Genomic DNA, 12,516 nt, shown 5'->3' on the forward strand with positions numbered 1-12,516 from the left:
CTTTGAAGGTGGTTGTCCTGAAGACCTTCTCTCCTTCACTCCCTCTCTGCTTTATGTGCTCTGCAAGGATGCCTGTGAAATTGGATCTAGGACTCTCAACAGATAGACTGGGAAAGGCTTCAGGTTGCTCATCACTGGCTGAACTAGTTCCCAGTCAGTACATATCAATGTTTCTGCTCCAAGCTCTACCCTGTATCTAGTCCCTTCCCAGACTGCAGATGTTCTAAAAACTTAAGAGAAACCTGATAAACTGACCAGAACTTGGAAAAACCACTGGGCAATCTATTCTATAACAATATTCCCTGTAACAACATAAAATAATTTTGCAACAAGGAGTCAGGGCAAGGGGTAGGGTCAAAGAACCAACCAGTAGTCCCATTATCAGCCTTTCGTTCTATATAGATCCTTTCTCAGTATGCATGCTTTGACTTTTGAGGCTTTTTTATTTTCTCCATATGCTACCCTATAATGATTATGCTGGCTAAAGATATATTTCGGATACTATCCATAAAAATGTAAATCCTGTAACTGTAGTCAAGAAGGTAGAAAGGTTTACAAAACATTTTTGTCAATACTGGGAAAATGTGGCTTTGGAGTCATATACTGGATCAGAAGCCTCATTCTCCTACTCTGTGAACCTGGACAAGTTATTCTCTGTGCCTCAGCTTCCTCACTTATAAAAAGAGGTTAATAATAAAACCCTCCTCCTGATGTCTATTGTGGGGATGAAATGAAACAGTACATATCAAGGGCTTAGAACAGTATCTGATTCAGAAAAATGCTCAGTACATAAAAGCTGTTGCTGTTACTACTATTAATCTCGGTTGACAATGTAGACAACAAAATATGCACAAAAGCTTCCCCAAATCTGTACTGCTTGATTGCAAATGTCATCAGACAAGTTAGGCTGGTTTTTTTTTTAAACTAAAGAAGGGGGGTTACTTTAGAAAGAGGGGTCTTTTCTACCTTGCGTGCATCAATGTTCATAAAATAAATGTACAATCAACCTAACTGCTAGCCTGTTAGAAATATAAATTATTGAAGAAAAGTGGTTTGGGGTATAAAACTGCTAAGCCATTTAAAAGAAACTGAAGACTAAAGACCCCAAGAAAAAACCTAGTTATTCAACAAAATGGTTAAAAAGATTTTTACAATAGATTGAATAATCAATTTTTTAAAAGATTTTATTTATTTATTTATTTATTTATTTATTTATTTATTTATTTATTTTTTCATGCCAGAGAGAGAGAGCGCGAGCACGAGCGAGCGCACATGCAAGAGTGAGAGCACTCGGGCGGGGGGGAGGAGCTGAGGGAAAGGGACAAGCAGACTGCCAAGAGCCGGATCCCACAATCCCAAGATCATGACCTGAGCTGAAATCAAGAATGAGTCGCTCAACCGAGCCACCCAGGCACCCCAATAATCAATTTTTAAGTTAAAATGCCCTAGGGCGCCTGCATGGCTCAGTAGGCTAAGCATCTGCCTTGGGCTCAGGTCATGATTTCAGATTCCCAGTCCTGGGATCAAGTCCTCATCAGACTCCTTGCTCAACAGAGAGTCTGCTTCTCCCTCTGCCCCTCAACCTACTCATGCTCGTGCTCACTTGCGCGCTCTCTTTCTCTCTCTCAAATAAGTAAATAAAATCTTAAAAAATAAATTAAAATGCCTTATTATGCTTTGTCATGGTAATTTGTGAATTTTTTAAACATGATTTTTTAAAAAGATAAAGTTCAAAATCATTTTTTTTCCAAAGTAAATACCAAATGACAGTAAAAACTCTAAATAAACTGAATCTAGTTTCATAAAATAGGATTCCTGAAAAGAGATAAAAGTTCTATGTGGATTTCAATTCCATAACTATAATTTCTCATTCAAAAAAAGTTAACTTCATATGACATACTAAAAATAATTTTCATCAAAAAATAACTCTAAGCAGAACAGGAACACTTTTTAAGGTTTCTGTGAATTCTAACTGAGAGCTACTATCCCCTCCAAAAAAATGTTCTCTGGTATTCATCATTCAGAGTATCATATCTATAAATATAGTTTACATGCTTATGAATGTTATGTATATGACAGATGCTTTGCCATCTTTTTATGGTCACTCAGTCTCAGAATAGAATGAAGCAATACTCAGCAGGAAATTACATAACACCATCATATCAGACAAAGCCACAAGGACTTAGTGGAAGCAATTTTAAGACTAAAGAGATAAGACCATATCACCCTTCCCCAATAGTAAACTGTATTATATTCCTTTTTAAGCCTTTAAATTATAATTCTTATTCTCAGATACTAAAACACCACTCTCGGGGGATTACTGAATATTCACACAGAGCTTTATCATTTTCCTTGGTAGCAAATAAAACAATCTCTGGTAGTCATTACCCTGCAAAAGACATAAGCATCCACCAAAAAGCAGTTGCTATGTATGAACGCAGACTCCTCACTACCCTTAAGAAACTGGAAAGACCAGAAAAAAATAACAGTACTTAAGTGTTTAGCTAGAAGAAAAAACTGAAAAAATTTAAACAATGTTAAAGAAGAAAATAAGGAATACTACCACAAAGATAAAAAAAAAAAATGATGCTAAAATCAGAAAAATAACACAGGTGGAAATTCACCTTTCCTCATATTTACTTCCTCACCCAGCTGGACAGAGATTTTCTGCCCCAATTAGAAAATATTCTAATACAGGGCCTAAAATTAGTATTAAGCATAACACAACATGGCAATGATATTACTTTACGGCAATATTATGGAGAAAAAACTTGGACTCTAGCTCAACTCAACCAAAAAGACCTTCTTCATCCTAACCACTCTAAAGCCCAGATACCAAGATGAGTAAGTGCGGTCCTTGCCTTGGGGAAAGACTGTCCACTAGGGAAGAAGCAAGCAAACTATTGTCACCTGATGATGCAGTATGGGCTGTAAGCGAAGTGTGCACTAGGCATAAAAAGCACCTGGAAACACGATAAATGTGACGAATAATTCTGGGATGTGGGCTAGGGTGAGCACAGTATCTGAGCTGGGTCTCCCAGAATAAATTCGGCAGGAAAAGGGGCCGACAAACATTCCAGGCTAAGGAAATGGTCATTTTAACTTTAAATATCAATAGTGATTCTTCTGATGTCTCTAGGAAAAAGAAAAGTACTGTTTTCTGGTTGTTCAACAGCCACAAACAAAAACCACAATGCCCACAGGCTTTTTGGGTTTTATAATACTGCCCTTTGGAAAAGAAAAGAACTTGGTCAGTAATCTATTCAGTTAAATAGCCAATAGGAAGCAATGAGATTTTAAATGCTGTCATTACAAACAATAGCAAAACTGTCCATGAAAGCAGAGGGAAAAGATCCAATAAAATGAAGACAATATTAAATGATTCTATAGAAAAAGATCTGAAAAGCACTTATCTAATTAAAATACCATTATTAATAGCCATTCTTTAGAAAGGATCTTGAATACTGGATAGGAAAAACTATTTGGTAAAGTTTAATGTATGGGATTCTTTATTCGCTGGCTACACTTGAACACCTAAAGGTCAAAACAGACTGTTACTTCAGAAACATAATGGCCTCTTCCTTCCTCTAGATTTTTGGTCTACTTCTCTCTGTGGTCTCCTATATCCTCAGAAGTGATATAAACTTAATTGCAAAGACTACAGCCATTTTATTCAGACAAAAATTGTTTTAATTTGCCTTTTGATATGGACTTTGGATATATGAACAGTAATACAAATCACATGGCTTAATCCGAAATCTAGGCCCAGATTACCCTGTGAATATTCCTTAAAGGCTTAAGCCTGTGACTCATCTGAGCTTCTTTAGCTCAGAAGTATGGGTTTCAGTAGCCTTCCACTGAAAGTTGCTAGCCAGCATCCAAGAAGAGTTGACTGACTTCACCTGAGGGGAGTAATTTATCTCCAAGCAATCATTAGGATTGGAGAGCCTCCTGGTAAAAGAAACAAACACAAACGAAAGAAAATGACAATTCACTTAAAACCCCTGCTATTCAGAGGACTCCTGTGACCTTACCTCCTTGCAAGTAATTCCACTAGCTTGGTTCACCTCTGTCAATCTTTGAGGCTAAGAGAAAGTAGAGACTGGCGCTAGAAATGGAAATAATGAAGTCCACCCTATTTATATATGTCTTAATCAACTGCCCAAATTCACAGGTGACCACCTAGAGATCTCCCGTTTCTTTACAAAACACATTAATTCTTGTCCTCCGGGATGTACAGTGAACAAATACTGAACAAACTGGTATTGTTTTAAAAACATTTCTGTGATATACAAGGACTCAAAAGCCCAACCCTCATTTTCTAGTTGAGGAAATGAGGCACAGAAAAATGTTCTGTCTGGTGAACTGGAGATGATCTCAAATTCCATCCAGCTGTAATAGTCAAGCCCTAAGAATCTAAAGAGGTGGCTCTTTGGCAGCTTGGAGAATTTTGCCATCTACCTGTCTTCAAGGAGCATTTGAAGCCTTACCCCAACTTGGGGGCAGGGTGGAGGAGTGTGCCAGGCAAATGGTCAAATCAGGAAGAACAGAATGACTGGAGACTGGCCAAAATTATCCCATCTACAACAACTTCTGTCCCAAGATCATCGGGTACTTTATCTGGATGCAGTCATTTCTCTTCCATTCTGAATAGAGGAAATAAAATGTAATAGCTAGAAGATACACCCAGAGCCTAGGAAAAAATAAAAAGTTCTCCTTCACTGCTCTCACAAATCAACTAGCAGGTCCTCATAAGAAAGCAGTGGAACCTGCTGGAAAGTGTTCTGGAGGCCCTCTCTGTGAGCTCAGGCAAGTTACTCAAGTTTCACACCTGTCTTCTCACCTGAAAAAGAGGATACCACCACCTGCTTCTGTAAGGCTTGGGAATAATATATTAGGGAACATTATATTATGGAAATATATTGGGAATAATATATTAGGGAATAGTAGGGAGATTGGGAATAATATATTAGGGAAAAGGTCCTTGGAAACCATCTTATAACATGTAACAGCTGTGATATGAAATGCTCATTTGGACTTTGTATACTTTTCAATTCATACCATGTAATCCTTGTCTACATTACACACAGGAATTACAAATAAGAGGGCGCCGGGGTGGCTCAGTCGTTAAGCGTCTGCCTTTGGCTCAGGGCCTGATCCCAGGGTCCTGGGATCGAGCCCTGCATTGGGCTCCCTGCTCTGCTGGGAGCCTGCTTCTTCCTCTCCCACTCCCCCTGCTTGTGTTCCCTCTCTCTCTGGCTGTCTCTCTCTGTCAAATAAATAAATAAAATCTTTAATAAAAAAAGAATTACAAATAAGTTTTAAATGTTCTGGCTATTTCTTTAAAGAACTCCAGTCTCTCATTTCTAAAGTGAAAGCTCTCTGAGGTGATTAGGAAAAGGAACGGGCAACCTCAAACGGGGAGGTGCTACCGAGTGCCCCCACAAAGGAAACCGCCCCCTGGACCTATGTCAGCTCTCTGAGGGCAGGGACTGCTCTGTTTGACTCACGGCTGTCAACTAATTTTCCTAACGCAAACTAATCGTTGCAGACTTAGGCATCTCCTAGCAGCTTACACGACACCCAAACATGGCCCCACGATACATCCTGTATGACAATACTGAGTCATACGAAAGTATTAAAAGTTTAACATTATAACGCAGTTCAGTTGTAATACTAAAATCAAAGAAATGGTGCTTTGAATCGGATGCCTATGAGGTAACCAGAACGAAGTCACATCTTTAAAATAAGGGACCAGAAACCCATAGATGTCAACAGGGAGTGAACCTCCCGCAGGACGTTTCACTGAATTGGCGCGATCGTTTGTGGCCCGAGATCGGGACGGGATTCGAACCCAGAACTTGTCTCGAAGGACGTGCCAGAGCCGCTCCAGAGTGCAAGAGGCCTTTAAGGCCAGGCGCCCCTCGCTCGAACTTTCCGGCTCGGCTCCGGTCCGCTCCCCCGGGCAGCAAAGCGGATCTCGACGCGGAGGCGCGCTCAGAGGAACGAGGGTCGCCGGCCCTTTGTCCCCCGCGGAGGGGCAGAGGCGAGACAGGCGCTCCCTCGCGTCAGGAAATAATGACAGCTCGAGCGCCTCCGCTCGCGCCCGCCCCGCCCCGCGCGCCTGGGCCGCAGGCGGCGCCCTCCCGGCTGCCCGCGCCGAGGGGCGGCCGCGCCCCCTCCTCGCCCCCCGCCCCGCCCAGCCCCGCCGCGCCGTGCCAGGCCCAGGGCCACCCAGTGCCGCCAGCCTCACCGGGTCGGAGCTGGAGGCCGCCGTCGCGGCGGCTGCACCACAGCGCGCGCTCGCCCTGCTGCAGGATGTAGTGGTCCTTGGCTTGGAAGAGCTCCATGCCGGCCCCGGGTGCCGAGGGAGGAGGCGGCGGCGGCCGGGCGCGCCCGTGTCTCCGCGGACCCCGGCCCCGGCGGCGGCGGCTCGCGGGGGGCGCGCGGGCCGTCCTAGTCGGCTGGGCCCGCCGGAGCCCGCGCCTCGAGGAACAGCGACTGAGGGAGCGCCCCAGCCGCCAGGCCCGCCGGAGGAGAACGCGCACCGGCGGCGGTGGCGGCAGCGGCGGCGGCCTTGGAGGCCTCTCCCCCCAGCTCCGCCCCTTGCCCGGCTCCGCCCCTGGCACCGCTCCCGGCCCCACCCCCTTCCGTGGCCCCGCCCCTGGCTTCTCCCAGGCTCCGCCCCCTCCCTCTCTCCCCCGCGCGCCTCTTTCTTCTTTCAGCTCCCCTTTCTGCCCTTTCCCGCCGCCCTCTCCTCTAGCTTCTCCCGGGTTTCTCCTCCTGGCTCCTCCCCACAGGCTCTTTCTCCCTCCCTTCCTCCTCCCTCAACTCTCCTCCCGCTCTTCCCAGGCCCCGCCCCTGGCGGGTCCGCCTTCCCTCCAGAGGCAACGGCTGGCCGAACCCCGGCATGGCTGAGTCAGGGGCCAGCTGCCCTCCTGCCTTGTAACCTATGGAGCAGAAGCTCACTGGTGGGGTCTTCCCTCCCATGCCGGCGGGTTATTCGCTTCTTGCTCCAGCCCTGAGGAAAGCCCGGCCGCCTCCTTACATCCAACCTGGAACCCCCTCCTCCCCGGGCCTGAGCTGCCCGCAGAGACCCAGGCCGGGAGAGCCGGGAAATGCAACCCAAGACGCTGGTTACTGGGGTCTAGACCCAGCCAGGCTCTCCGCGGGGCAGGGCCGTCCTCTATTTTGGTATTTACTGTTAGAACCTTGTGACGTTTGACAGCAGCAGGTATTCAACAAATACACATCAACCAGGAGCGTGTAACAATAAAAAACACAAGTATTAGCACAGGGCTCTAGCGAGGAAGAAGGGAGTAAAGTTCAGAAGCTATCGTACCCCGAATTAAGCAAGATGGGTCTGAGAAGACGTCAAAAAATTAATCAGTGAAGTAAAAGGGATCTAGTTTGACAAGGATAAGATGGCTGGAAAACCTCCTGTGGAAGGAGGAAAGGCCCCCCTCCCATATCTCTAAGCTGTCTGTTTTGAAAGGCCAGCTGGTATGTTGAACCCAACGGGCCTTGGGAGTCAGGTCCAGCTCCAGGTGTGGTCTAGTGCGCGATCTTGGGGAGATCTCTTGGTCTCGGATGGTGGTTGAACTCAATGGCCTTTAAATTACACTCTCAGTTTTATATATCAGTGAGTCTTGCTACTCCTATCTCCTGTAATCTGTAATGTTTTAGAAGGAAAGGAGGAAAAAATGCGGCAGGAGACAAGAAAAGGAAGGCAATACTTTTAACCTTCTGCCTAGATAGAAGTGAGAGGGCCCCAAGGCAGCAAAGAATTCCACGTTACCAATTATTCCAGCCCACACTGATTTCTCTGCTGAATTTCCATAGCACAGAAAGACCCATGATGACAAACTGTCCTGGAATCTCTGATAAGTACCAAGCCTCCTGGACTACCCAGATATCTTCAACATAAAGATCAAGAGAAGTGATACTATATCAAATTTTCATGATGTGACTTGGACACAGAAGATAATGGAGACGAGATTCAGTGGAACCATCAGTTTCAGATTTACTGTTGAATTCAACCATATGTTGACTTTCCTTAGCAAAAATGAACAGGTAATGAGAAAGTCCTCTGACAACTGTATGTTCTACAAATTATTTTATTTTTTAATGAATCACATTGCCGGATAAAGAAAGCAATGCTATTGTAATTGTTTGAAAACAATTGGCTAGTTGATTGAAACTTTTCCTTATGTTTTAAATCAATGATTCCAACCCTAGCTACCTATTAGGATCACCTGGGGAGTTTTTCAAACACACCAATGCTAGGATCTCAGACCAGTAAACTCAGAATCTAACTGGGGTAGGCTCTGGCATCAGCATTTTTCCTAAGCTACCCAGAGGATCCTAATGTGCAGCCAGGGGTAAGCAGCACTTTTTAAAATGAAATTAATTGGAAAGTTCTGCCTGATAGCAGCGTAGCAGAAAACAGCAGTCAGTCATTAACTAATACCATTGTATGGGGGTGGTTACCTATAAATCCGGAGTTAACAAGCAGAATCTTTAGGAGCGAGACAAACCTGAAGAAAAGTTGCTCCTGGAGCCTGACGTTCTCCCCTCTCTCTCTAAATGCATGCCTGGCTGAACAGAATGGCTGAAAAGAGGAAATACTCTGTCCTTAGCGGATATCAGGTCCCCAGTCTCCTGCCACAGCTGCCTTGCCTTGCTCCTGCTATGGAATCCTTGAACCGCTTCTCCATTCCCTGGCTGGCCTCCCCATCTCTGGCCTGTGGCTACCTGCTAGCCTCTATCACTTTCTTCCAGCCTCCTAATTCGAGGCCCTCCTGCCCTTGAATGATGTCACCCAGGTTGTACTAGAAAGTCCAGGTGATGCTGTTCTGCTTTTTAAACAGGAATGACCATCATGCATATTACATATTTTTTTTTACGTGTATGGTGTCCTTATACTCATTTAAGCATATTCGCTGGGGAGTTAGGTTGTAGCCAGCTCTGTGTGATCTCAGGTCACTAAATCGTTTTTTAGTCTGTTTCTTTATTTATTAAAAGGGATGATCACAAGGGTTCCTCCAGCCCTGAAATCAATGAATGTGAGGAAATGTGTCCACACAGTTAAACCTACGCAAATAATGATGGTAAATGACTCAACTCTGATTATTGATTGGGCCTTCGGTATCAAGTTTATTATTTGTCTCTGAGATTTTTGGGTTCTGATTGGACTCTAGTGTCCTCTGGTGAAATTTAACTTTTAACATTGTTTCCTCTCTACATGTCCACAGTTTTGTATGCTGTTTGTTGATGAGAACTTTCTTCAGTCTAGTTTGTATATGAGAACTCTCCAAAGGAGGGGTTTTTAAAACATACATATTCTGCCTGTCAGGAGTCTGCTCATTCTTAGCTCTGCAGTGAACGTGGTTAAAGGCCCAAGGTGCTCGTGAGCCCAATGTTTACATTTGACCAATTCGCAGCCAATTTCTCATGGATTTGTCTGCCAGTAAACTTCTGCTACCACCTCCCATAACTTCATCAGGGACAACTGGAAATTGTGACAACCATTCAGGAGCACTTTGACATATATAAAATTGTTTGAGAAGCACCACAGAGGCAAAAGGGGGAAGGCCTCTCAGGAGATTGTCACATTGGTCTAAAAGAAAGAGATCATTTTGTTCACTGGAGAAGATCATCTCCTTCATTTCTATACTTTGGGGGGTTAAAAAGTACTCAGTGTTTAATTGGCCCGATAAAATTGTCCACCCAAGTCATTGTTTAACCAGCTATAATAATTCTTTCGTGTGTGTTTAAGAGAGAAAAAATGAATCTAATCTCTCTGCATTTAATCTCCTTCCAGAGGGAAGATAATTAGCCTTTACAGTGATGATTTCATATTTGTCGAAAGCCAGCTGTCTCTCACTTCCTTCTGTTATGCATTTACTTTTCAATTAAACAGTTAAAAAATTAGTTCTAAAAAAGCTAATTTGGAAAAAATGTCCAAGATATACTGTTAAATAGAAAATGTCCAAATTGCAGAATAGTATTTTAAAGTATGCCATTTGGGCTTTTAAAAGGGGAGAATGAGAGAGATGTTTTTATAAGCCCAGAATATTTCTGAAATAAAATACAGAAAGTATGTTTACCTCAGAGGAAAGGGAAAGGGGGGCAGATCAGAAATGCAAGGAGGGCAGAAACTTCTTTTCACTTTATATTCCTGTACAGTTTGGTTTTTTTAACCATGTGTTTTTAATGCTTTAAATTAAAAAAAAAAACCAAACACCAGTTAAATGTGTGTGTATAAAACGCATTCTTCCACCACACACAGACACATTTTTAGGTAATCTCCTGCCTAAGGGTCTAGAACCTTTGTCCTGACAAGCCAGAAATCCAAGGCATGGATCTTTTTATTCTTCATATGCTGCTTAGTACTTTTGAGCTTTCCTAACATCTTAAATGCTGTCAAAGCGAGGTATGGTTAAGTATATCAGCCATTTTTCTGCACTGTATACTTTTTTAAATGGAGCATAAGGAACGGAGTTTTTTCTTAAGCACATTTTCTGAACCACAGCAATAACTATGGCTTGTTCTTCCTCTCTGCCAATTATAGCTCTCAGGTGGATGGCCTATTGGGGTTGGTACCATCATAAAGCAATAACGATCGTCAAAAATGCTGTCTGTTAGATAATCATGTTAGAGATTTTTTTTAAAGAATACTTTGCACTGCAAGGGGGGACTTGCTCCTGCAGAAACTTGGTGCATCCTTAGAACGGCTGTCCAGATTTTAAATTCACTGTTTCTTCTCCTGGTGAAAGAAAAAGAACACCTCACAGTGTCTCACCATTTTGTAAGGGTAGCACTTATCAACAAGGAAACAGAGGGTTGCGGTTTTCCTGTTACTGCTCCATCCCTTTTCCCTCAATTTTCCAGCAATTCCTCAGCGAGGAAGCGGAGAAGGTGTGCATTGGAGGAGGGGTGTTTGGACTGCTCCTGACTGGCTGGGCAAGGGGGTGGGGTACACAGCTGGGGGGAGTCAAGGGTGGAATGGGATTTGCAAAGTCTCTAAGATGATGTTTTTAACAAGGCCCATGATGAGTAACAGGAGACCAGCTGCAGATGTGGCGAACATGTTTCAAAATTCGGTCCTCATCTAATTTTAGGATTAGAGTTATGCTGCTGCTGATCTCGAATAGGGCGAGCTCCTAACATTTAAGTTGCCCGTAAGCAGTGCATCGTTTCTCACAGTTCTTCCCGTCACTGTTCTGTGAATTAATCAAGATTCTAGATTGTAGGTGTGATGCTTATAAAGCTACAGCCCAAGGGGCTCAGTCCAGGGCAGTGCTGAACTTCAGAAAGGACCCATTCCGAACAATTAAAAATAATGTAAGGAAATGCAATTCCTTTGTGTATATTTCTCAATTACCATAAAGTCCTCTGTATGCTGTTTTTTTAATCTTACTTTTCTTCTCATCATTGTCCCCTTCAGCATCTGTGCTGTCCCTTTCCTCTCCAGGCTCCTTCCTCTTTTTCAGCTCTTTGCTCTGAAATCTGACCACTTAAGGCTATCTCCCTTCTTGGAGGATGGCAGAGGGAAAGCAATAGCACAAGGCTAAGCCAGAAAGCTCCCCAGCTGTGGGGTGAAGGGGGCAGGCTGGGAACACTCAGACATTAACCACATTGTCCCATCATTGCAGAAGGAGCCTGTTACTCCCTTGGGACTCAGCATAATTATTTTCATTTTGAATTGGAAGAAAAAAAAAATGCCCTGTAAACAATTTGGAGGGGGGGTGGGGGTTACATTCAAAGTCCGAAGACCAGGATCTGGACTTTTCTCCCCTTGTGAGTTCATGATGAGAACTTGAGAGTTTGGCTCTGAGGACAGCAAGCTTCAGGGACGGGTGTCCACCTGCAGAAACAGAGAAACTCCGGATCTGAAAACACTTCCCACTTCACCACCAGCCCCTTGTTTCCTGCTGGCCCGAACTATGAAGCACATTACTTACTATTCTGCCTGCCAAGCTTGGAGCTGAGAAATCCAAGGGAGATGAAGAGAGACAGGTAGGAAAGAACAGTCTGATGGACTCTCTTTTCTTCTCCCCTGCCCACCCCCCTACCAGCCCTGCACCCTGCTCCAGGCCCGGTAGGCAGAAGTGTTTGCCAGTTGCATGTGACCCCACCAGCTCTGGCAAGTGGGAAGCCCTGGTCTGGCCACCTGCTCCATTCATCAAAGCCGTGTGGGCAGACAAATCTCCCAATTGTCGCCAAGGCTGGCTTCCCTCATGTAAAATGTGGAGAAAATATAAAATTTTCTTTACAAGTTTCTCAGCAGGATTCAATGAGGTCTGAAAGGGTGTCCTGAGCTATGAAGTGTTACAGAAATGTCATTTTGTAATTTTGTAAAAATTTACTTTATGTGTAAAGTGTCCCTACTAGATTTCATATTATTTCATAGATGCCATATAATATATATTTTAAAATGTTATATATATAATATATATGTATAATGTTAAAATATATTGTAAAGCAACCAACTCTTGATCTCAGGGTTGTGAG

The 12,516-nt window shown here is 43.8% G+C and overlaps 1 protein-coding gene and 1 long non-coding RNA gene across 2 annotated transcripts in view; one reads left to right on the top strand and one right to left on the bottom strand.

Moving 5' to 3' along the window:
• The window catches only part of INPP5F (inositol polyphosphate-5-phosphatase F), an 83,815-nt gene extending 77,251 nt beyond the window's left edge, over window positions 1-6,564 (bottom strand). The window contains exon 1 of the mRNA XM_026494259.4: window positions 6,254-6,564. Coding sequence (XP_026350044.2) covers window positions 6,254-6,350 — 97 coding nt within the window. The 5' untranslated portion in view covers window positions 6,351-6,564. The remainder of the gene's footprint in view (window positions 1-6,253) is intronic.
• A 5,205-nt stretch (window positions 6,565-11,769) lies between these two features.
• LOC113251999 (uncharacterized) overlaps window positions 11,770-12,516 on the top strand; it is an 86,530-nt gene continuing 85,783 nt past the window's right edge. Inside the window, exon 1 of the long non-coding RNA XR_003314678.4 lies at window positions 11,770-12,021. This is a non-coding gene — a long non-coding RNA (uncharacterized LOC113251999). The remainder of the gene's footprint in view (window positions 12,022-12,516) is intronic.

The sequence above is a fragment of the Ursus arctos genome, unplaced genomic scaffold, assembly GCF_023065955.2.
Source record: "Ursus arctos isolate Adak ecotype North America unplaced genomic scaffold, UrsArc2.0 scaffold_7, whole genome shotgun sequence".
Lineage (NCBI taxonomy): Eukaryota > Metazoa > Chordata > Mammalia > Carnivora > Ursidae > Ursus > Ursus arctos.